Below are 26703 nucleotides of genomic sequence, written 5' to 3' on the forward strand. Positions count from 1 at the left end.
AAATGGAATAGAAGTATATGTAATAACTAGAACTTTAGCAAAGAAAATATTGAAAAATTTACATAACAATTATATGCATATTGGTTCAAGAAAGCTATGGATGCTATTTAGGGACAATTATTTTGCAAAGAATGACATAAGTATAGCAAAAGAAATTACTACCCAATGCCCAATATGTCAACTAAACAAAGAAAAGAATTTCAAAAACCAGAACACATATAAATCTAATGTTGTATATGAAAAACTAAATACAGTTTCCATGGATTTTATTTCAAATTTAGTTCTCAGTCCAACAGGAAAAAAGCATATACTAGTGATAGTTGATTTATATACAAAATTTATTAAACTATATCCCTGCTCTAGAACAAATGTTAAAACATTAAAATTATATATTAATCAATTTTTCGAAGAAATAGGACCATTTAGAAATTGCATAATAGATAATGCTACATATTTTAACAACCAAAAATTTCGGACATTTTGTGAGAAAAAGGGAATCAAAATTCATTTTACAAGTATCAGACATCCTCAGGCAAATCCTGCAGAAAGATATATTAAAGAAGTTATAAAATATTTAAGGATACTGTGCCAAAACCAACATGAAACTTGGCAGCAACATATACCACAAGTAGAGTATTTTTTAAATAATACACATAATTTGAATACAGAGGAAGTACCAGAATATTTAATGTTTGGCCATATAGGAAACAGAAAGTGGATTAGTGAATATAATCAGGATATGTTAGAACAAGTAATGCAGAAAGTGAATAACCGAATTAGGAGGAAAGCTGAAAAATATATCAGAAGACAAAATCGAAATATAAAAAAACCAATCACATTTCAAAAAGGAGACCTAGTGTTAATTCGTTCACTTAGAAAAAGTAATGTTAAAGAAAACCGTTGTAAGAAATTACAACCAATGTTTGAAGGTCCATATACAATTGAAAATCAGAATGGACTAAATAGTTATGTGTTAATAGATGCAGAGAACAGACTAAGAGGCATATTTCATATCAACGACATTTTTCAATATCATGAAGAGATTGAATAACATTTTCTACACCTTTAACACAAATATAATAACACTAATAACTTACTGATATATCCATTTTATTCAATAGACTTGATTTGTTAAATGGTAGATGGTAGATTTCATTATTTTGAATCAATTTGACATCATACTTGTTGAATTTTGTATATATGGAAATTAATTTGTACCCTAAAAATCATAATTTGGGGTTAGACACAAAATTGATACTATAATTGCTATAAAAATGTCTTTCTAATATAATAAAGTGAAAAAAAAAAACTTACCAATTTATATTGATGAAGTTATTTTGAATGGAAATAATTCCTATATTTTGTCTATAAATAAACAGAACACCATATCTATTATATTTTTAATTAAGGTTATATTTTATTCTCTGATAAAATCCATTCTCCAATTGACATGACAGTTTGACCATAGAATAGCCGAACTGTGCAGCGTTGTTCTCTGCTTTGACATAGACAGCGAACAGGGATGTATTTAACACATTTTAAATAAAAAAAAAAAAAAAAAATTGATTTATTAAATTTAATAAGGTATGAGAAAATTAATATTTAAAGAAATAATAAGTAAATTATTTATTTTAAATATTATTTTTGGGGTATTGTGACAATTAGGGTTTATAGAAAATAATTTATAAGTTATATACTACATAATATTAGATATTTGGTTGTTTTAAATAAGTTATATACTAGAGAATTTAATAAAAATATATTTATGTGAGGGCATTTTTAATAAATTAGAATAATAATTGTAAAAAGTTGTATTTTAATTTTGTAAATAGATTTAAGTGAGCCATGTGCTTAGGCAACCAAAAATACTCATTGCTCATCATTCAAACAAAAAACACATCATAACAATATATATATATATATATATATATATATATATATATATATATATATATATATATATATATATATGTATATATTACTTCTTTGGTGGATAACTTTCGGGAAAGCGTCTTGCTGAACAAATTGCTCTTCCAAGATATGCCAACGGCAAGAACACACCAAAAACAAGAATTACAAGGAGAATCAGTAGAACTTTTCTATGGGAGATTGCCTTACATCAGGGGTTTATCACCACAGATCACAAACTTCTTCAGACAGTTTAACATAGTGATAGCAAGTTCAGTGTACAAAAGATCGGGGACATACCTCACTCACCTGACAAAAACAATTAAAAAACTGTTAATATAACCTTGTTACATATGAGATATTGACAGAAGATAGCAAGATTTTCAACAAAACAGAAGAATTCTTCTATTCTACTTCTTCCTTTTGAGGCGTCTTTGACATGAAGTTGTAGTTTTTGTTGTTTTTAGATGTTTTTGTGTTGTATTTGTAAAAATACCCTTTTATGTTGTAATGTTTTGATTTACAACTTTAATGATTTTTTTAACATAAATTACTAAATCAAACATTTTAGGTGTTTATAATCTACTAAATCCAAAGCATAGACAACCATTTACTGTGCTAAATTTAAAATCTAATCTTCCCTAATTCGATTTGGCCGCCTCCATTCACGGTTCTCCTCTTAACTGTAAACACACATTTCTTTTATAGCTTCAGTAAACAACTTCCCTACCGAATATATAAGAAAAAAGAAAGTTTATGGGTTTTGATGAAATATTGAGACCCGCGTGCCATGTGTCGAATAAGGAATTACGTACCATGCTATCGCTTCTGCCTTTGTCGTTTAGAACTTTTTTATAACGTCGAGCTTTTATATGCACCACAAGATAATTGGTTACATTCAAACGGATGTTACTGTTAACTCCTATTTAAGAAAAAAATTAAGGCTCCTACGGATCAATAATTTAAAATTATTTCTATTGGGTATGAGTAATATTAGTTTTGCATTTGTAGTTGTTTCCCCCAATTAAATAATATTTAATTAATTTATTATATTAATTACTGTTTAGTAAATTTTACTGAGATTTATTTATTTCATTAGATGCTATTAAATGGGAATAAATTACAGTTGCAAAATTGTCGTTCTCAAAGTTTTATGTTGCTCATAATGGAAAACAATTATTATGTTCTTTAAATATATTAATTTTATTGACTTTTCAAAGTTATTGTTTTATAACATTTCAAAATTATCACTGACTGAATTCTTATATTCCAGAATATTAAACGCATATCATAGTAGGTCTGCCGTTTTATGTTTAAATCATCTGCTAAGCTCTATTATTCTTCGCTGTTGATCCAATGTAAAAAAAATTAAGTAAAAATAAATAACAGCTACAAAATATACTCGTTTAACAACACATTAAATCACAAGAGTTACAAAAAAATGTTTTAAACATTAAATCAAAACTACGAAATATCACACAAGTGAAGTAAGAAATTAATTTATATATACTAAAAAGCTATATTAAAAAACGAAATATATTTTCAAAATCTACGATTTATTTAATGACATTTTGAATTTTTTATAATCAAGATAATACAATAATATATTTAAGTAAATACCTACATTAAAAAACATAATTTTCAATCATTCATTCATTTAAAAGTAAAATAATTATTAATTTTTGTATTTTATTCATCATTCGCCCATAAAGATATTTTACATAATAATAATTGTTTTGTAAAAGGTTCGTTGATACCGAAAGTGCTATTGTGATTAATACGAAATTTTGTGAAAATCTTTCCCTGTATTATCAGCCTTATCAGTTAATATCGCTGTCCACTCATATCGTGTCCCAGATATTGTAACTTTCTTATTTTCTTCTGTGTCCATGCTAGTCTAAGCATCCTCCTGTAACACCACATTTCAAAAGACTGTAACTTATTTATGTGTTCTTGCTTTAATGTCCAGCTTTCAAGTTCATATTGCAGTATCGAAAACACGTAGCATCTCAGTGCTCTTACTCTCAGTTCTAATCTAAGGTCTTTGTTGCAGAGAATTGTTTTCATTTTTACAAACGCATTTCTTGCTATTTGTATCCTGGCTCTTATTTCGGTTGTTTGATCATTATTGTCTGAAATCCAGGTTCCTAGGTATTTGTATTTATCAACCCTTTCTATCGGTACATTTCCCAAATGTATGTTTGTTGGTATATTTGTTTTATTTGTTATTATCATGTATTTGGTCTTTTTATATTCATTTTTAGTCAACATTTTTCACAGAAACTGCTTGTTTTGTTTAGCAGTTGTTCAGCAGAGCTTGCCATAATCACGGTGTCATCTGCATATCTTATGTTGTTAATAGATCTTCCGTTAATTATTATTCCTTCACTTTGAGATAGTAATGCTTCTTCAAAAATGGCTTCACTACATACATTAAATAGTAATGGGGAAATAATACATCCCTGCCTAACTCCTCTCCTGATTTTAATTTCTGGACTGGATTGGTTATCTATTACGATTTGTGCTCTTTGATTCCAGTAGAGGTTTGTTATTATTCGTAAGTCCCTATGGTCTATGTTTTTTGTCTTTAGAATTTGGACTAATTTTTTATGTCTTACTTTGTCAAATGCTTTTTCAAAATCAACGTAACAAACATGCACATCAACATTCATAACCATGCATCTTTGAGCTAACACATTAAAAGCAAATAACGCTTCTTTGGTTCCTAGTCCGTTTCTGAACCCAAACTGACTATCATCTATTTCTTCTTCCAGTTTTTTATTTATATATACGACCATGTATTATTTTCAGGAATAATTTGAGAATGTGACTTATTAGTGATATTATTGTTCTGTATTCACTGCAGTATTTTTAGGGATAGCACAAAAGGTGGAGAGTAACCATTGTTTCGGTATGTGTCCTGTTTTGTATACTGAGTTAAATAAGTCTACTATAATGTCTAAGGTTTCATCATTTATGCATTTTAAGGTTTCTATAGGGATTTGGTCTGGACCTATTGCTTTACCATTTTTACTGTTTTTTAATTCTTTAATTTTTTGTGTGTTAAAACTATCATGTCTTTTCTGGTATTGGTAATTCTGTATTTTATTTGTTTATCCACTTTTTTGTACATCTCATTATCTTTGTTTTTATATTGACGTTTTTCTTCCATTAAATCTAAAATTTCTTCCGTCATCCATTGTTTCTTTTTATATCTGGTTGGCATTAGAATTTCTTTTTGACTTTTATCTATTTCTGTCTTTATTAATAACCATTTTTTATCCTTCTTAGTATTTTGTAGAATTTGTTCTTTAACATTCATTAATCCGTTGTTGATTTCACCTGCCAGGCGTTGCCTTATGTGTGGGTTCCTTAATTTACTTGTATCGATTTTTGCATTTGTTGTTCTTCGTTTTATTATTTTCATTTATAGCCTAATTTTGGTCACTACTGGGTTGTGATCTGCTCCGATGTCGGCACTTAAATAGATTTTTGCGGATATAATTGCGTTCCTGTATCTTTGTCTAACTAATACATAGTCTATTTGGTTTCTTACAATACTCTCTTCTTGATCTGCTGGTGACTTCCAGGTATATAGTCTTCTCTTTGGCATTTTGAATAATGTATTAGCTATAACAAAATTATTCCTTTGGCAAAATTCGATAAGCCTGTCACCCCTTTCGTTTCTGTTGCCCAGACCATATCCTTCTGTACATTCTTCTACTTTTTCTTCCCCAACCTTTAAGTTAAAGTCTCCCATTATAATTGTTACATCTTGCGTTTTAATGGATTTTAAAATGAGAAAGGCTCCAGAAATAGTTCTTAAATATTTTGAATGGACTCTCCCTTTTGTTATTCAGCTTTACAACTTTGGGAAAATTGGGATTTCCGGCAGCAGATTAAATGAAAATATTAATTTTAGACTAACGACTAGCCTTCTATGGTCGTTATTCACTGAAAGATAGCATCCTATAAACAATAATTTGTACATATGGTCAGTTGAATCATTACGTATGTACTTAACCCGAAACCCTTGTAAAATCACCGAATAAACTTTACTACCATTAAGTGTTCCTGCAATTGTTCTTTTATATTCATACTTTCTTTAATGATCCTTGCAAAAGACGATTTATTACATATAAATAGGTGTATAGATATTTCATAAATCAAAACATATTGCTGAAAAAGAGTAGCCCTATTATCCTATGTTCGTGTTCTCAAAAGTATTATAAGAAGAATTCAATCATTCGTTTAGGTTAATTTGTAGCTTTGCGTGACGTTGAAAATGCAATTTTTAGTATGACTTACAGATCAAAGACTAAATTATTTCCTAACTAATGTAGCTGTTGCGTGAGTCGCTGATTTATATTTTATTACAATAGAATGTAAACATAAACGAATTGCTGAAAAATTAGTTCCTCCTCGTAATAATTTTATTGAGATATTTTAACGCGTGAGCGAAGCGAGCGCGTTAATGTTCGAGATTGTTAATCGCCATTTTAATTCATGAGTTCGTTACAAAATTTTTCCGTCGACTGTACTTTTCAGAAACAAAAATATCTTAGTTTAAATTTTTATTTACTTAACGATAAATAATGACATATAATGACAGAAAGTACTTACAGCGGCTACTTCATTTTAAATAATTTTTTAGTGGGAATATAAATAGGTATATTGGTCAAATAAAAGGCATATATCGAGCACAGTTTAATTTAATCTTGCCCAAAAAGCAAGATGAAATTAAACTGTGCTCGATATATGCTTTTTATCTGATCAAAGTTCATTTATCGGAGCATTCAACCTTATATTTAAATAGGTATATGTTTGGTTGCCTACACCACAGGTCACTGCCAATCACAGAGCGTTAAATGTGGTTAAATTAATTTATACAAGCAATGTATGTTGTGTTGCCTATAATGAAATCGTTCATTAATAGAAAATCATTCATTAATAGGGGTCATTAATCAATGATTTTTAGGGTGTTAAAACTAATCATAAATGGACGGTCGACGGAAAAAACAATTTAAATTTTAGTAATAACTGAAGATATTATTACATTACAGTGTATTTATTACAACGGTTATAAATAAAATTAATAACATGTAAAAATTATTAACGAAATTTAAAAAAAATGGAATTAATTTCCTTGCTGTCTTATTAACTACTCGCATTTAAGAATTAATTAAAAGAAAATACGAAACGTGAATTTTGATGTGTTTTGATAAGCTTGATACTTTGTTGTGAACATTTTTAAAAATAAAAGACGTAAATGGGTGTTTTGCATACAATTCTGTGGTCGGGCCAATACATTCCAAAGCTTTCACACAATTCTTACTTAGAGATCTTACTTAAAGTGACTAGGTCTCGCTTCTGTATATCTGGATGGTCATACTTTTTAAAGGCACTTCAATTGCCACCGAAGGAGGTAGTTATTTTTAGCGAAAACAGTTTTAGCCGTAGATAGTCTTATTTTCACTTCTTTGTGTCAAACCATATTTCCTATTTAAGGTAGTCCAAGGTACTTACGTATGGATGTCAGCAAAACGGAGTTATAACCAACGAACATCACAGCGTATGGAATAGAGTTAGAAAGAGTCCACAATATTACCTATTTGGGCGCAAACGTTAACGATAACTGGGATATAAATAAAGAAATAAGAATATTCATTGAAAAAACCACAAGCGCCTTATATAAATTAAAGAAAATTCTAATTAATAGAGATATTACGTTAAACCTTAAAATCAGATTAATACGCTACTAGATATTCTCCACATTGCTGTATGGTATGGAGAGATGGACCCTTACAGAGACATTAATGAAAAAATTGGAGGCCTTTCAGATGTGGATTTATCGACGAGTATTACCGATAAGTTGGATTGATCGAATAAGAAATGAAATAGTTTTACATCGAATGAAAAAGAGCACACAAATTACAAAAACGATAAAAATTCGAAAGTTACATGTAATGAGAGAGAAGATAAGAGATAAAGAAGAACATCCTGGCTCCGAAATCTTCGAGAATGGTACCAAGAGACCACTGCTAATTTATTTAGAGCCGCCTAAACAAAGTTATTACTGCCAATATGATCGCCAACGTTCGATAATCGGACAGGGTATTGAAAGAAGAAGAAGGTACTTACATTTTTTAACCGGTTTTATGGCTTGATTATTTTAGTTTCTACTGAGCTTCTATATGGAGCTGTCTACTAATTCATCACTTCGTTCTGATGTGCAAGCTGAAATATCTTTTCTACATAAATGTTAAACAAAAATGGAGAGAGAATGCAATCCTGTCCAACGCCCCTGCTAATATCTATTTGTTCTGTACACAGACCATTAAGTATAGCTGTTGTTTCATTATCATGTCTTGGCCATCGAGCATAATTTCTCTTACCATATATATCAATAGCTCATGCCTTGTATTGTCAAAAGCCATATATTGTCAAATGAAGGAAATGAAAACATCTTTCCCCTAATGGTAACATTTTTGAACAAACAGCTTCATGCATATGTGTCTTCATAAAAAAGTGTGGGCAGTGTATTTCAAATTATCCAAAATTATTTACTTAACATTCGAAATGTTTTCGGTCCTATAGAATCATTATCAGTAATACTTGACACAAACATACGTGCAGCCACTTATAATATGGGTGTAAAAACTCTAGTTGCATTGTAATACTTATATTAAAATTAAACACATTAAAATTGTACCGATGAATTTGGATTTAACTGGAAGAAGACATCATGACACCATACTTGATAAAGAGTTCACGCTGTATGTTAACCATACAGCGGCTGTTCTCCTAGTACTGGAGTTTGCAAAGACTTTCGGTCCAGAATAAAGCTGCGTTGACATGGGTAGTGAACCACGAACGTGAGCCACGCTTTCGTAAGCTACGCTCTGTGTAAACAAATACATTCGTGAAATACGAAGATTAAATTCTCTTCACGACTCGAAATCATTGCCATCGTAAGAAGATCAAGCTTTTTGGATCGTGTAGTGAGTCGTGAGCAGTGAAAGGTCGAGGACAATATCCACTACAAATTATAATAATAATAATAATAATAAATTGCCTTTATTTAGTCTGTAAAAATTTACAAACAAGAGATACATGAGGCGAAGTCTAGCTAGAGCTACTCCACTTAACCTCAAGTTTACAAAGTCAGTTTGAAATAAGTAGAACATGAAAAAAAAAGATTTATAAATTGACATAAATAATAATATAATACTGAAATGGTAGAAATAGTCATGTGGCTACTAGAAAAATAAGATAAAGAAAATAATTTGTGATGTTATGTGAAAAATGATATTAATGATAAATAAAAACAAAAAAAAATTCTAAAAATTCTAATGGTAACAATTACGACAACAATATACTATATAATAATAATAACATTACTGCGATTGTAGTAAAAATTTCTTATAATGCCGCTTCATGAAATCAAGAGATTTAAACTAGAAGAGAACTATTAAACACTAAAACAGCATTGTAAGTAAACGTGTGTTATGTGTGTTTATAATAAGTATTGAGTTTCCTTTCCTATCTTTATTTCGTTTATTATTGGTAGATATTTCGGCACAGTGTGAATATTATTTTGTAATAAATAAATAAATAAGTAAAATATTATTTTAGTTAATAAAATTAGAAAGAAAAATAGCATTATCCAAAAGCAATGTTTGAATGCATTTTAATAAAATTAATAAAGAGCAACATTGCTGCAATTTTTCCTCCAAAGTTTAAATACATCAGGAAAGACCTCTAATGTGTACGCCCACTTAATACAAAAACATGGTGTAGCTTTTAATCAAGTAAGCAAAAGGAAATAGTGAGAATACGAACAAGAGTGAAGGACATGCATCGAAAAGCAATGAAGTGGCTGATGACGATAAAACTGAGAATAAAAGCAATGAAGTGGCTGATGAAAATAAAACAGAATTTAGATATATGAAATACCGCAATACCTTGTTTGAGTAAATAATGGTTTTACTAACTAGGATAAATTATTTTAGAGCATGACAATTTTGTGGCTTGTTTGAAGACAGACAAAACACCAGAGTGGTATGGCCCACAGAACCTACATACTTCCATGGTGGAGACAGACTCCCTATGTTGAATTCCCATTCAATGAACGTGGGTGAATCAAATCACAACCCAATTTTATTGACCTTCGAAGCAGTAGAAACAAACTGCTTGCAAACCTACACAAGAAAAAACGAACAAGTTATCCTATCGAGGTATCCTAAAATACTATCGAGGCCAGCACCAGAGATAAAGCAACCCACCAGTAAAATGAAGATTCAGAGAAATCAGCAACGAGTTGAAAGAACTAAAAAAGGAAAAAAAAAACAGGATGAGAAGAAGAGCCAACAAAACAAGAACCCAAGAGGACAAAAGAATTGTTAATGAGCGAAATAGGGAAGTCAAAACATAATTAGAAGAACATAGAAACGAAACTTGGGACAACTATATCCAGCAACTAAACCCAAATAAATCTACGTTCTATAAGCTATCTAAAATACTAAGAAAAGATAAAAAACCAATTCCACCTCTATATAAAGAAAATGGAATTGTGTACGCAGAAGAAGACAAAGCGCAAGTTATGAAAAACACGCTAGAAAGAGGATGTAGGAAAAACTAACATCCCGGTGCAGATCTAGACTTCACAGATAAGTGGAAAGAAGATACGGAGCAATAAAAAAAAAAAGAAGGGACAGCATAGGTATTACCCACACCTCCCCTGAATAGATCAGACAGTGATCAAACGCACCAAAGTCAAAAAACCTCCAGGATCGAACCATATTACGAAGATCTATTTAGAGCTCTGAAGAATCTGCCAGCAAAAGCAATGGTATACATAACAAATTTAATCAACATGCAAAGATTAAGACATTTTCCTGACAGATAGAAGGAAGCTCACGTAATAAAGATCGAAAACCCAAGGGAAACCGCACATTTCCACATACTTATTGACCGATAACCTTATTACCAACAATAAGCTAAATTGCAGAGTTAGTCATACTAGCTAGGCTAAAAGAAGAATTAGAAGAAATCGGAACAATACCTGAAGCACAGTTCGGATTCTGATTCAAACGGATCGGAACCCGAAAGGGTTCAATGGAAAGCAGGGGCGGACTAAGGTCTAGGCAACCTAGGCACGTGCCCAGGGCCCGTAATTTTTGGGGCCTGAAAATTAGGTTTTCAATTTTTATAATTAATTATGCCGAGTCGTTTGATAAACAGTTTGATAAAGTCTACAAGTGTTGATGAGCGTTCCCGTGCTTATGCATCCACACCCGCAAGTATCGATGTCGATGTGTCTATAGAGTTTAAAAAGTCAAACGTAGCTATCTAAATCAGTCTCCTGAATTTTACGTATTGTATCTTATGCGAGTTTTGATTGAAAATTGTGCAATTAAAACTTAAGTCCTAGACTTGATTGCAAATAAATTGTTTTGGATTCTTAGTTAATACTTTGTAAAATTCCTAAATATCAAAAACCGATCATCAGTCACTTCAACTACGCCGTAATCTTGAACGCCACAAACACCTTTACTATCCAAAAATGAAAGGAAGGCAAAAAATCCAAAAAGAGGTGGTTCTTATTTTCAAGCTATCAAGAAATATATCGCTGCAAATTACAAAGTAGATGCGGAAAAAAAATGCACCGTTCATCAAAAAATATTTAAAAGCTGCAGTTGCTACTGGATCGTTGGTGTAAACAAAGAAAAGAGCGTCAGGATCTTCAAGTTCCTGATGAATATTTTTCTAATGAATTATACCGCAAACAATAATATTATTTTTTCATTATATTTAAAATATAAAACGAGAATATAAAAAAACACGAGAATATAATTTTTCTACTGATTTCCCTAGATATTCCAGTTGAAAAATAGCGCCCAGTAATTTTTCGATTTTTAAATGCTTCGTTTCCTTGTGTAATATTTTTTATAATGAGGCAAGTGCAAGAGAAATCACTAAAATACAACTAACCGGCATATTTATGTTTCGTGGACTGTAAAAAGCCATTGGTCAGGGGAAAATTAAAGGACGTTATTCACTTATTGGACGCAAGAGAGATATTTCTAGTTATAATAAAAACGCTCGACAATATATACCAGAACAACACAATAACAGTAAAAGTAGAAGAACTAACTGATCCAATTGAAGCTACCAACGGGTTAAGATTTGGTATCCTTTTTCGTTCTTACTTTTTTTTTATTATTTCATCCATGATCAGGTTAAACATAAATACATGTATTTTTATACGTACGTAATGTATTTTGTCTGTCACTCACAATATCTTTTATGAAAAAAATCCAAGTTATAACTTTTAAGTAAGATTTAAGTAGCAAAATTGTTTTTGACCATTGTCCATCATTTTAAGTATAAATAAGTTACACCTCCAGAAGGCATGTTCGTTTTTTATTGGTAAACCAGTTTATCAAATAAATTTCAGCTTTACTCACACACCTGCAAAAAACAATACATTCGACAGCTAGGTATTCGTTAGTGGTGTGACTAGTAAGAAATAGCCGTACCCAAAATTATTGATTCACCAATAAAAATGTAAGAACTTAAAACTAGTTTTACTGATAAGGGCCAGTAAAAAACCTGTCCCAAATTTATTTGACTAATAGCAAGTTTTGGGTGTTATCGATTTGGACGAATCACACTGGTATAATTAGTTATTTTCGAACAATTTTATTTTTAATAAGGAATTAGACATTTTTCGCTAAAGTTATGCAAGATCTGTTGACGACTTTAACAAATATCGTGAAAGCAACAAATTTATTGATAAATTTTTGGGTGATTCTCCCAAAATGTATGTTATGGTAGATTTTCTCGTAGTTTAATAGGTAAAGCATGCGACACCTCATTTCCTAAATAATAAAACTTGGACTACGTTGTTTTCCTTGATAGATTTCTACAAAATTTCTTTGTAGACAAAATAACACTGTATATGAATTCCAAAGTTGTTATTGCACTCCAGCACCATTATTTTATCACCAATTGCTTTAAACAATATATATTTTGATTATTGTTGGAAAGAAGGCCATTATCAAACATACCCTCCGTTACATAGGCAAGTGTTTCAACCTCAAGCAGAAGAATCTGGTATTCTATCCTCAATTTTCCACGGATTAGTAAATTATTTCGGATAGTTTATAATCGTACTGTAAGAAAATATATCATCGAAAGGTTATTAGAAATAGGTGGTGTACAAAATAATCTACTTTTTCGATATCCTTAAATTTGGTAGGTTAAGTTAATTTATTTATTATTTTTATTTATATGCACTGTTTTTAAAGTTAATACACGTTGTTACATGTGATATTTTTATTTAATACCTTCCTAGTCCACAAATTTGAATGTTTTTTGTAGGTATTTTGAGCAAGCCGAAAATGTTGGAAAAAATGACAATATTATTTCTTCCTGCGTGAGTAATACTGGTTGCCTAAACTGGAGGCGAATGAAAATGTAGAACTAGCTAAGAACACAGTCGGAAAATTTTGAGAAAACTCATGTTCAGAACTTAACACGAAGCGTCTATCTCATCGTATTCTGGATCTACAAAGTCTAGTTCAGAAGAAAAATGAAAGCTAGAGGAAAAACTAAACCGAAAAAAACTGCCACCGCTGAAAAATTTTCTGCTACCAGAGGAAAGGTAAAATTTGTAAAGAAAGTAACTAAACATAAAGAAGCAGCATCAAAGACAGAGAAAAAATCGACAAAGGCGAAGAAAGTTGAAAAGAACTCGTCTCCTAAAACTGCGTCACCTTCATCCCCAGTTCCGACTTCCACAGAGGCCAGAGTGAAAACACCAACCAAAGCGAAGAAATCAAATAAAGGCAGTCCTACAAAAAAGACCAAAGGGTCTTTCGAGCTTGTGTTCGAAACTATTATGCAAAAAAAAACCAGCAGGAAAAACCAAGCAATTCCGATTGTGAAGATGAAATAAAAGAAAAAAATATAAATTTAAAATCCTCTCAAAAAAATAATGAAACTAAAAGTTTTTTAAACGACATTGCATTATGGCCAGATACTTAACAGACGCCATTCGAGAGTATTATATAAAAAATTCACTAAACTCAATAAATGAATCTTCGGAATCATCTTCCATTTGATGTAACCAAGGGTCAAAATAAATGACAAGGAAAAGTTAAATGAGATTGGTTGGATTATACTAAAATCAACAACTTACTGTACTATTAAGTCTGTATATTATTTTCCAAGCAAACAACGGTAATGACAAAACGGACGAATGATTGGAAAAATGTATATAAAAAATATCAAGAACATAGAAACTTTTCTGACCACATTATCTGCGGTGATTAGTAAATTTAAAACAATTTTCATGATCGTGATATCAATAACTCTTAATAGAGGAATAAAAATGTTATGAACAAGATTTAAACCTAGCAGAACCGAATACATGAAGTATTACAATAATTTAAGACTTTTATAAGTAAAGAAAATATTATTTCGCCTGTATCCATGTTGTCATTTATTAAGAACAATAATATTATTACCACAATAACAACTTTAAACAAAACTCTGAGAATTTCTTTAACCTTTAAATTTTTCTTTCTTGGAATTTGATAATTAAATAGAATTATATACTATATGCTTTGAAACCAAACACAAAATATGTGTCATGATGACTGAAAAATAGGCCCGGAATTACAATGTTGCCTAGGGCCTGATTTAGCCTTAGTCCGCCATTGATGGAAAGAAACAGAAGCCGCATTTCTAGATGTCAGTAAAGCATTCGACAGAGTCTGGCACGAAGGCCTGCTTTATAAAATGAACCAATATGGTTACAGTGAGGCGATGGCATGTCTTCTCTCGTCATACCTAGCCGACAAACACTCTATCCCTATTTTCGCTATTTTGGGATGCCACTATCTGTACGCTATCTGTATCAATGACGACTCGAGATGAAGAGTTACTGCGAGTCTTTGAAAGAAAAGTATTGAGGACCATATATGGCGGAGTAAACGAACAGGGTCTGTGGAGAAGGCGATATCACTTTGAACTCCATAGACTTTTTGGTGGTGCAGATATTGTGAAGACCATCAAAATAAACCGCCTAAGGTGGGTGGGCCACATTATGCGGATGGATGAGAGTGATCCCACTAAAATAACTATGCTAAACTGGCCGGTCGGAAGAAGAAGAAGGGGGCGACCTAAACTCAGATATGTGGACGATGTACAGGAAGATCTGAGGGAGATTGGACTGAGGGCCTGGAGAAGACAGACACTCGATAGGGAAGGATGGAAGAATGTTTTGAAGCAGGCCAAGGCTCACGAAGGGCTGTAGCGCCAACTGATGATGATGATATCTGTACGCAGTATAATGACCTATGGAGCAGAGGATTGGGTAATAAATAAACGAAACAGGTCCAAAATCACAGCAACTGAAATGGAGTTCATGAGAAGAAGCTGCAGAGTGACAAAAATTGATTGCATCAAAAATAAAACGAAGAATGGCGGTAGAACAAGACATCCTCGGCTACATCGAAGAAAAACGTTTAATTTGGTATGGACATGTGAGAAGAACAGATAAAACAAGGTGGATAGCAAAGATTTCGGATTGGAGTCCAATAGGAGGGAGGAAAAGAGGTAGACCCCGAAGATCATGGAGGGATGAAGTGGACGAGACCATGGAAAGACGAGACCTTAGAGATGGAGAATGGCAGAACAGAAAGGACTGGAGACGTTGGCTGAAAGAAGGAAAACGGCGACAGCTGTAAAAATCCTTGTATAGATAGATAGGTATCTGCCAATATCCATTAACTTTGAGTCGTTCGTTTTTTACATTCTCCTGTTGTGACCTTTATACCTTCGAAAATTTCCATTTCCTGCATGATTTCCCTTCCCACATCTTTCCCCGATCCCAAACTTTCTATTCGATCTAGTTATAATGCTAATTGAGAGAAACACTGAAGCTATATTGATTTTCCAGAATGAAAAAGTTGTTAATAAATGCCAACTTCTGTGTTAATAATATGCAGTAGTACTAGATAAAAAAGATATTACCAAGAAATAATAACAACTAACAGTTTCTGAATCTACAGTATGACGACAGAAGATACGCCACCAAAAAATTTAATTTTCTTTGTTGAACCAATTTATGAAATGCATTTTGTCTTCGACTGGGTTAAAAAATATAGACATTAATACAAACAACAGTTATTAATACCACGCGATACTGTGACATTCAACCCACTTTCACGAACATTCGCAGACAAACTCGTAGATATTATAATACGAACAGTTGGTAATAATGAACGCATTCATCTTAACGATCTTAAATACTGACTAAGAGGATGTAGCATAAAATCTTTAAAAGCGTAATTTACTTTTAATTATTTAGTCTTTATAATTGAAGATATCATTAATGAGTCCTTAAGGAAACACACGAGGGGATATTTCCTGTTCGCCAAATGATGAAATATAATTTCCCCATATATTTAATTGAAATATGTTTTAAAACAGTTGGTGCTATACTCGCGAAGTATTTTATGAGCCAAATAGGAAATAATTGCAAGGCTCTATTTCGCGGCCAATATTTGAATACTTATTAAATATGACATTGTTGTTCCTCTATGGTTTAAATGAGAAACGGTTTTCTGTTATACAAACGATAAACTCTAAAGTCAACTTTCGATGAAAATTTTAAATGCCGTTGCTTTATTGGTCAGAATTTTATATAATCTAATACGAGCCCAAACGCATATGAATTGAACCAAAACCAATATGCAAAATTGCGTATTTTCTAAATTATAATTTTTAAACAATAATGAACATTGTATAATAATGAACACCTGGTTTAAGCTACACCCAAGGAAATTGTACACCTGGAAATGTCCACAGGATTCTGTGGGAAGGATTGTAAGAAATCAGATTTATTACATGCTAGTAAATAAGAGGTATAGGTCAGCTACACGTCTGTCAAAACATACCCGGGGCAGACATAAATTCTGATCATGTACCAGTTGTAGGTAATTTCAAAGTCAGAATGAAGAAGGTTACAAGAAAGTCGATGAAGAAGTATTATGTTAGAAAACTAAAAGATCCCAATGTTCGACTAAAGGTGAGTGGAAACCTCAAAACAACGGTGCTAAAATGCAGAAATGCGGGAACTATAGAGGAAAGTCTGACCATCATACAAGAAACATTGAGAGAAATAAAAGAACAACGCCTGAAGAAAGACACAGAGAAACGGAAATCGTGGATGACCGATGAAATACTTGAACTTATGGATCAGAGAAATAAAAACAAAGAAACCCTCCAAGAATATAAGAGAATACATGCCATCGTCAGAAGAAAGATAAGAGAAACCAAAGAGAAACGAAAAACGGAACAATGTCAAGAAATAGAGGAGTATCAGAGTCGATATCGATAAAGGTGAAGGAAATAGCTGGAAAGTTCCGAAACCGCAACAGAGAAAAAATAACAGATGATGAAGGCAATCTTGCCATAACCAAAGAAGATAAAATCCTTTATGAAAATGATAAAGATAGATATTTCATCTATCTTAATCATTTTCTTTCTATTTAATCATATTTTAGATCGGCTGAGAATTATATGTTCTACAGTAGTTCTTTATAGAATGAACTACCGTATCGACGACTCGATGTAAGTCGCTACAAGTTGCGTTTTTCTGGAAACTTTGTTTTTCCGTGCGGTAGGAACGATTTCTCGAGTACGAATTGACCGATTTTGCTAAAAGTTTGCACAGTTCATCTTTGTAGTATTGTTTCATGATTAAAGAAAGGTATTTTCAATCGATCGACTCGTTCTGGACTTATACGAAAAAAATGTTGAAGTTAAAAACGCTGAATCCGAATAATACTAAAAATCAGGAGACAAAAAACTATATGAAAATTTTCGATGAACTTGCACCGAAATAATCTGCCTACCGCAAAAAAAGGAGGGACGAGGAAAACTGCAGGAAAAAATCAATATGGTATTTACCATCATTATGCAAATATAATAAAGCTTATCCGATCTCAAGAAATAAGGCCAACATATCTCGTAAATTGTTACAGAATACCTTAATACCTCCATAAAAATTCATCATTAGAATACATATTAAATAATAGATGCCTTTGTTTCAAGGACTATTTCACTCATCTTAAAATTTTCACATAATCTGACCAATCACAAACCAAAGACAGCTTGTGTTATCGGGAAAACACCAACTGTCTTTCAATTCTGATTGGTCTATCAGCTTCGTGTTTTCAACGACGTAACCATGGATACCGATCGCAAAGCAAAGTTTGACGTTTGCCAAAAAAATTATTGTAGCTGTATACGTCAAAATGAGTCGTTTCGGTGGTACTTCAAACGAAGTTATAAAGCAAAACATTGAAGAAAATATACCGAGTAACACAAGAAAATCTAAATCTTATATATGGAGACAATTTATGATGTTCTGTGTGGATCGCAACTACAAATTAGATGCAGAAAATAACAACGAGAGACTAACTAAATTCCTTCCTCTCATTCTACTGAATTTTTGACCTATCACTTTGTTCATGAAATAGTCTAATAAAATACCACTAGCGATTTAATTTAGCTTATAAGTCTGTCTTTTATTTCTAAACTCAACTGAGTTTCTTACAGAAAACACCACTCGTCCTACGGACTCGTGGTGTTTTCAAGCAACTCAGTTTCGTTTAGAAGTAAATCGACAGACTTATCGCGAAAATTGAATCACTAGTGGTTTTACTATTGATAATATTGACTGAATATTATCAAGGATAATAGCAAATATTTTAGAGCACAATAAAATTTAAAAGCTAGGTGAATTACTTTAAATTCGCTATTTTAGAGAATTAACCTAATAAGAGTAAGTAATTAAGTTACGTCATACAATGAAATTAAAATTCATAAATGCAATTCCTTTAATTGTACTAAATAGCGAATATATTCACAAAAAGGCTAGTCCCAAAATACCGTATTAGACATGACGTAAATTAAAACTAACCTCAGTAGCAATAATTCACAATTATTCGGGTCATCCACGAAACAGTACTATAGAACAAAAGTTTTCGGAGGACATCTAAGAATATTTGATTAGTGAGACTAGGTAAAATAAAAAGCAAACCAGACATAATTTAATATTCGGTTTTAGATCGACAAATTGGATATAGGACGGTAAATAAATTATTAAAGCTTGATTTCAATAAAAACCTATAAGTTAAATATTATGTTTATATGGGATAACGCTACGATTAATTGCAATGAAAATTGCATTTTTAACTACTGTTTACCATTTATATTTCCCCTCCGGAAATCGTTAGAAAAACAACTTGAAAAACAACTTTCATATAATCCGCTAACAACTTATATTATTTTTCCCACATTTTTAAAATAATCTTTCTTGAGTTTGTTTTTAATTGCCTGTTTCACCTCTGATATTAGAATTTGTATATTTTCATTAGTTGGTTATTATTCATTTATTCTTCCCTATTATCTGTAAATAAGTCCTTGATGTATTTCTCCCAAGTTTGTTCTTCCTCTGATATAATTGGAGTTCTCCTTTAGAGTTTCTTTTGACTTGCGGTTTGTGGTATTCTCTTCCTAGCCCAGTCTGGTTAAAAAAAAAGGTCGAGGATATCTGAAGCTTTTAAGACATAGGTAGGAGTTAATAGGTGACGAATAGATGAAAAAGTACTCGTATTCTTACCTTGCGTTTTTTTTAAACAATAATTTATGGTCACAATTTAATTTTTTGTTATAAGTTTTTTTCCTTACATTTTTTATTGCCGTTTTTTAAATTAAAATTGATAAATAATTTACAAAGATATTTGCAAAAAGCAGTTTTTTTGCACTAATTTATAATTTTTATTAATTTTTTTATTGACGAAATAAAATCTTATAAATACATTTGAACATCGAGAAATTACCGTCTTTTAAATTTGTGCGAAATTTCGCCCCGGTCGGTCAAATAGTTTAAAATTTATTTAATTTATTTATCCCTGAGACTAAATATTTAAACTATTGAACTTGCTCTATTAATGATGCTAGACACATTTAGCAAATTTCATAGGATTCTTTAAGACTTAAACTATCTCAGAAGTTAAATGCATATTGTGTTTTCGTCGAAATTATTTATAAAATAAACGTTTGAAAAAGGGGTATGTTTTTTACTTATAACTTCTATATTTTTCAAGCTACTGACTTGTACGTACAACCATTGGATAGCTGGTAAAAAACACATTAAAAAAAAGCTATGATCAATAGGAACGAAGTTAGGGACTATTTTAAAAAAAATCATATCTTCGTTGTTTATCAACATTAAGAAGTAAAATTTGCACAAATTTTGAATGAAAACCTAAACTTTTTATTTCGTATCACACAACAAAGAGTTAGAGCAAAAGGACAGTAATGTACCTATTGAAAGAAGGGGTGGAGACAGAATTGCAACAAAATTTTTAACTAAGAAGCAAAGTGTTAGGGCTTTTATAATGAAGCTAAAATGTATTAAGTTACATTATTGCCGTAGCAAATCCGAACGGATATATCTAAAAACTTAAACATTACTAAACTCTACCGTTTTTACTCAAGTGATCCGTCAAATGAACCTGTTAAGAGAAGCTTTTTCCTGGAGGTGTCTAAAAAAATTGCAATTTAGGCTTTTGTACACCACGTACAGACATGTTGTCGAAAAATTTTTATCACGAGAGGACAAAATTAAACGATCTGAAGGAGGTAAGAAAGCTAATCTTATATGTCAAAAAAGAATCCACAAGCTACGAGCCAGGGCATTCTAGAATAAGGACAGAAATACCTGTCCTTACCAAAAGTCCCAAACCAGCAGGCAGCTTTTTTCACATGATCTCACTGTCGTTCAGGTATACTCAAAGGCTGCACTTGGGCCTCAGAACTCATTCAGCTATTGCTGGACCAAGGACCAATACGTAAAATCTTCCAGCCATGTAGCCTCTGAAATCCGGCACCGTATATGCCATATATATATATATATCAAAGGTAACTATTGTAAGACTTGTGTGTGACGGATGTAGCGGTCAAAATAAGTACAGGTTTATGCTAACTATGGGCTTGACATGGTGATGCAAGCGAGTTCCAGTGAACATAAAGACAATGGAGCTATTATTCCCTGTTAGAGGATACTCATTTATCCCTCCCGATAGGATATTCGGGTTGATTGAAAGAGAAATAAGTAGAACATACTCCGGTACTTATGTTTTAAAATATGCGTTTAAAAAAATATTTTATATTGAATGGGGATTTGTTAATATATGTATATATGTACTATACTATTTATCTAAATAAACTTATTCCTAAACCTAATTATTATCCAACCAGATAACAAAATAAGCACAGAGAACTTAAAAATAAACCATGTATATAACAAACCTTTTAATCCATTTAGAAATAAAACGATTCAAACGTCGTTTTTTACCCATATTGCCAAGGAAACTCACAATTTTACACGTTAATTTTCCAACGACTCAAAAACTACTACCTAGTGCCTAGTAGTGCACAAAAACCGCGGCGACACAATCTTATTTAGAGCACGAGTTGCAGGCCAACCAACGTTTGGAATTCTCTTTCTCTCTGTTTAAATTTTATTTATAGCCACCCCGAGATAGAAGTATTCGGTAGGATGATGGCACCGAGATTTAGAAGCGACTCTAATCACCGTTTTGGAAAATTAAAAAATAAAAATTAACCTTTTGGCAAGCGACTGAAAGTTGGTCAATCGAAAAAACAACAAAAAAATAAGTCTTGAAAGGGCAAATACCCGAACACAGAGGCGTATCGTTATATTTTATAGAAAATTTTACATAAAAAAATTAGTTTAATTTTATTTGATGGGAAACTATTAATTTTAAGTAATGTACTAAATTTTATTCTATAATGAACAAGCGTTAACATAGATTTGAAGTCACACTGCAACTTGCAAGTTTTATTTGGCTCCTTATTTTATTGGTATTTCTTTTATGAATTCTATTGCTACTTCCTTGATTACAATAATTGTGACCGACCTGCCGATATCAAGATTAAGATGTTTTCCTTCATCAAATCTTGCATACTGCTTTATCGGATAGTTGTAGTTCAGAAATGTCGTGAGTGTTTCTGTCGTGTATGATGAAAAATTAATTAAAACCTAGAATCCACACCGGAATCAAATTGATGGTGATGTAGAACAACAGTGGCAATTCTTTAAAAATGCAATTATCGAACCAAGAAGCAGAGAACTCCCAACAATCAGATGCAAGAAAGGAGATTGGATGACAGAAGAAATCTTGGAAATGATGGAGGACAGAAGGAGGCAAAAGAATATCAATAGCTGCATATTCAAATAAGAAGGAAAATAAGAGAAGCTAAAGAGACTTATTTCGCTGGAAAATGCCAAGAAATAGAAGACTTACAAAACAAATATGATAACTTCAATCTCCATAAGAAAGTTAAAGAATTAGCTGGGGTAGTAAAACAAAAAACCTCAAGCATACTATTGGAAGGAAACATTTTAGTGGAGACAGAACAAAAATTAGGAAGATGGAAAGAATATATAGAGGAATTATTCCATGACCAGAGGCAGGAAAATATATATGAAGATAATCAGAGTAAAGACGAGGGACCCGAAATAACAAAGTCAGAAGTTATGCATGCAGTAAAGTCCATGAAAAATAATAAAACTGCTGGTCCAGATGAAATACCAAGTGAACTGCTAAAACTGGTCAATGGAAAAAACATAGATCTTTTAGTCCAACTACTAAACACAATCTATTCCACTGGAATCATTCCACGTGAAACGCTGACATCAACATTTATTTTTCTACGAAAGAGAGTAAATGCCAAAGAATGTTGTGATTATCGAACAATCAGTCTAACGTCACATACCTTAAAAACCCCGCTAAAAATCATCCATAATAGAATACACGCTAAGCTGGAGATGATTCCCAGTTTGGATTTCGGAGTGGCCACAAGAGTGGCGCTATTTTCTTTTAACGTGCTGACTCAAAGATGTTTGAATGTTAATCGAGATCTTTATGTATGCTTTATAGACTACAACAAGGCATTCGATAAGGTAAAACATGACCGACTTATAGAAGTACTCAAAAACAAAAATCTAGATGTGAGGGATGTAACATTGATATCAAATTTATACTACAGCCAACGATCAAATGTGAAAATTAGAAGAGGTGTCAGAAGAAGTGGAGATAAGGAGAGGGGTCAGACAAGGTTGCATACTGTCGCCGTTATTGTTTAATGCTTATTTTGAAGAAATCATACGATACAGTCATAATATAGCCGACAACTTGGAAGACAAAAAGAATAATAAACAAAATATTAAGATATAGTGGAGAATACGGACTCTCTCTTAACATCAAAAAAACCAAATTCATGAAAATTAGCAAGAATAATACAAACGAAATATTAACGGTAGGCGGCCAGCAGATTGAGAGAGTAAAAAGATATACTTACTTGGGAACGATAATCAAAGGAAATACCGATTATACTGCAGAAATAAGAGTCAGAATTGAAAAAGTACTCTACTATGGGAGCTGAATCATGGACATTAAACCGGAATACAATAAATCGACTTAACGCGTTTGAGTCTTAGATTCGAAAGTGTTTAGGGGTGTATGTGTGTTTATACGGTAGTAAATGTCTCATAATATAGGATGTACATGGAAAGAATGAATAGATGACCAAATATTAAAAATATTGATATTTTTGATAGTGTTGATAGCTAGCTGGTCTCCAAGAATTTGGGAGATAGAAGAAAAACAAGTATGGTGTTTGAGTTTTAGAAATTTGGGAATTACTTTATGGTCTCGGCAGACTTAAAGGAATGTTAAATCACAAAGACGATTCTTACGTAGCAGCACATATATATATATATATATATATATATATATATATATATATATATATATATATATATAGGCCGAAAAAATTCCATTTCTGTTCGCAACTCCGATTCAATTTCAGTCCTAAGTCAACACCATCTTCATATAGGTCAAAAAATTGATTTTGAAAACTCCAAAACCATAACCCATCATCGGCTTCTATTAACGAAGAATTATTCGAGAAACCCTAGAAATTGAAAAAAGGTCAAATTGCCTCAATAAAAGAGATGGCGGCATAGAGACCTCTCATAAAGAAAATGCCGTTCGCCCACCCGCCAATCAAAATCCTACTGTCAGAAATGTTCGCGCCAACCCCCGCACCAATCCCCATGCTAACCTCCACCCAAACCACGTCACCGTCGACGATATAAATGAACCGTCCGCTGATCCCAGTAGCAGTAACGCATTGGTTAGTGATCAGCGTAGTAGTGTGTGGAGCCTCGGGAGACTGAAAACTCGGAAGCCCTGAAGTAAGAAAAAAGAAGTACTTGAGTCATTTGGAAAAGATATAACTATGTTTGGATGGGATGGAGTCAATAAAAAGGGACTATTAGATAGCTATTTTTTACTACTCGAGCTTTCAATTGTGCTTACAAATATTTTCAAATGGTGACATAAAAATATAAAACATATCAAAAAGTGGAACGAATAATTGTAAAAAAGTTGTAACTCGCCAAATAAAATTGGGTTTGTTAAAGAAATTGGCTGCAAAACATATTAAAAAAGAAACATTATTATAAAAATTCTTTGGTGAGATAAATGTTTCTCTTTCTTTTTTGAATACTTTTAAAAAATTATTTGACAAAGTTTTTTAAACAAAAAAAAAAATGAATTTTGATAAATTATAAATAAATTAGAATAGCAACCAATAGAAAATAACTCTTGATGTCATGAATGCCAACTTCTAGTTTATATTTTAATTTATTTTTGACAATTATATTCCCAACATGAAAATTTTGTTAAAAATTCTTTTTTATTTAATGAGAAAAAATAATTTATTTATTATTCACAGATTAATACTATTATTTAAATATTTTCTTCTGGTAGTTATTAAACACATCGAGTTTTTTATATTCTCCATTATATGCACAAGAAATATTAAATCATAACCACATGGAGCAGTCCCGAAAATAGTTCCTAAAAATACGCCACAAGAAGAATGTAGGTAAAGGTAGCCAGTGTAGACTTCTTTATTTTTGTATCAGATTATTTATGAGGACCAAGTGGAAAAACGTCATCGAATGATGAATCATCAGCATCATTTGAATTTCTAAAAATGTTTTAATTTTTATGAAGTATATAAATGGACAGAAACATTAAAGTATCTTGAATAAAAAATAATATATGTCCGACATTAGCACATTCCGGTATGTAAATTCTCTAGATTGGAATAACAAAAAACAAATATTTATAAAGCAACTGACTGTTAACTTTTTAAAGTGTCAACTTCTGTAAAAATATTAATAGTTCAGGAAATCAAGCTCGAAAAAAGTTAAAACCTCGCAATTTTTTCGTCCTGCATGGATTGAGTTGATATTTTAACAGAAGGTAGGTGATAGCCCAAGGATCATAATCTATATCGAACCGAAGTGCGCTGAAGGGTTTTAGGGGTAAAAACTATCCCTAATTGTCAAATATTATAAAATAACATTTTAAACCTGAATATGGGTAAGATTTGGTTTGAATTAGTTAAATAATGATTATTTTATACTTTTGAATAGAGTTCCATCATATTTCAACCCTTAAAAAGCAACCCTTGTTAGAGATTAATGTAAAAAAATTACTAATTCTAAAAAAATGATTTCGCCTTGGATCGATTTGGATAAAAATTTGGATTTAAGCTCAACTCACCCTCTGCTTTATAGTTTATGTCATGCAGATGAACTCTGATTGTTCTTAGGGGTGAAAACTACCCCTAATTTTCAAAAATTGTAAAATAACATTACAAATCTTAAGATGAGTGAAATTTGGTTTGGATTAGTTAAATAGTGATTTTTTATACTTTAAAATACAATTTCATAAATTTTCAACCTTTAAAAATCAATTGTTATGAGTGCTATAGGTGAAAACAATTTTTTGGCAAAATTTTGCAACTTTTCAACTTTTGAAAATCACCCTTTAAAACATTGTAGTTTTTATAAACTAATTTAATAGATATACATTGAAAAAAGTAGAAATAAATACAAAAAAAATTATCAACATAAAAAGGCACCATATATTCTTATACATTTACATAAATAGTTGAAAATATTTACATTTATAGGTAAAACAATTATAATATTAACTTTATTCGTCATCAATTACATCTTCATCGTGATCTATGGCATCCTCATCTTCTTCAATTATTGGTGGACTATTATTGCACCCTTCACCTCAGCACCCAGAACAAGTAGAGTTACAGTATAAACCAACTTTTCTGCACCCACATGAAACGCAGCATCCTTTTTTGTATTGGCAAAAAATAATTTTCAAAAGTTCATCGGGTGCAGGTTGTTTGTTCATGCGTACGGGTAATAACAAACCATCTTTGGAATACCATCCCCAATCTGTTGCTCTGATATTTTCATTGCCAAGCCACTGTTGAATTTGGTAATAGCATCTTTTTGAATGCTCATCTAAGGCATCAACAGTGGGCAGAAGGGATGATAGCTTAACCGCACAGTTTTTCGTTGTAGCTTTGATGAACTGTTCGTACCGCATCTGCTCGAGAAAAGCTTCCAAATCTTTTATTTTTTTTTACCTTGGTAAGCTGTGTGTCTTTAACAGTTCCGTACAACATTATTGCACAGTATCTGCCAGCATCTAAAATATCTTCAAGCTTAGCAGTACTACTGTAAAAAATTTCGGTATGTTCCCTCATGTCCGGTCTTTTTTGAAGAATATCAAAAATTTTTTT

At 31.7% G+C, this 26703-nt stretch overlaps 1 protein-coding gene across 4 annotated transcripts in view; it reads right to left on the reverse strand.

Moving 5' to 3' along the window:
- The window catches only part of vlc (disks large-associated protein 2), a 134426-nt gene that overhangs the window by 76691 nt on the left and 31032 nt on the right, over positions 1 to 26703 (reverse strand). Inside the window, exon 1 of one of the 4 annotated variants that reach the window (XM_072538598.1) lies at positions 21304 to 21447. The exons of 2 other annotated variants lie outside the window; for them this stretch is intronic. In XM_072538598.1, coding sequence (XP_072394699.1) covers positions 21304 to 21353 — 50 coding nt within the window. In that variant the 5' untranslated portion in view covers positions 21354 to 21447. Of the gene's footprint in view, positions 1 to 21303; positions 21448 to 26703 lie in introns of those variants that run through there. One more of the 4 variants, XM_072538600.1, reaches the window with a different exon arrangement.

This window comes from Diabrotica undecimpunctata, chromosome 7 (genome assembly GCF_040954645.1).
Source record: "Diabrotica undecimpunctata isolate CICGRU chromosome 7, icDiaUnde3, whole genome shotgun sequence".
Classification (NCBI taxonomy): domain Eukaryota; kingdom Metazoa; phylum Arthropoda; class Insecta; order Coleoptera; family Chrysomelidae; genus Diabrotica; species Diabrotica undecimpunctata.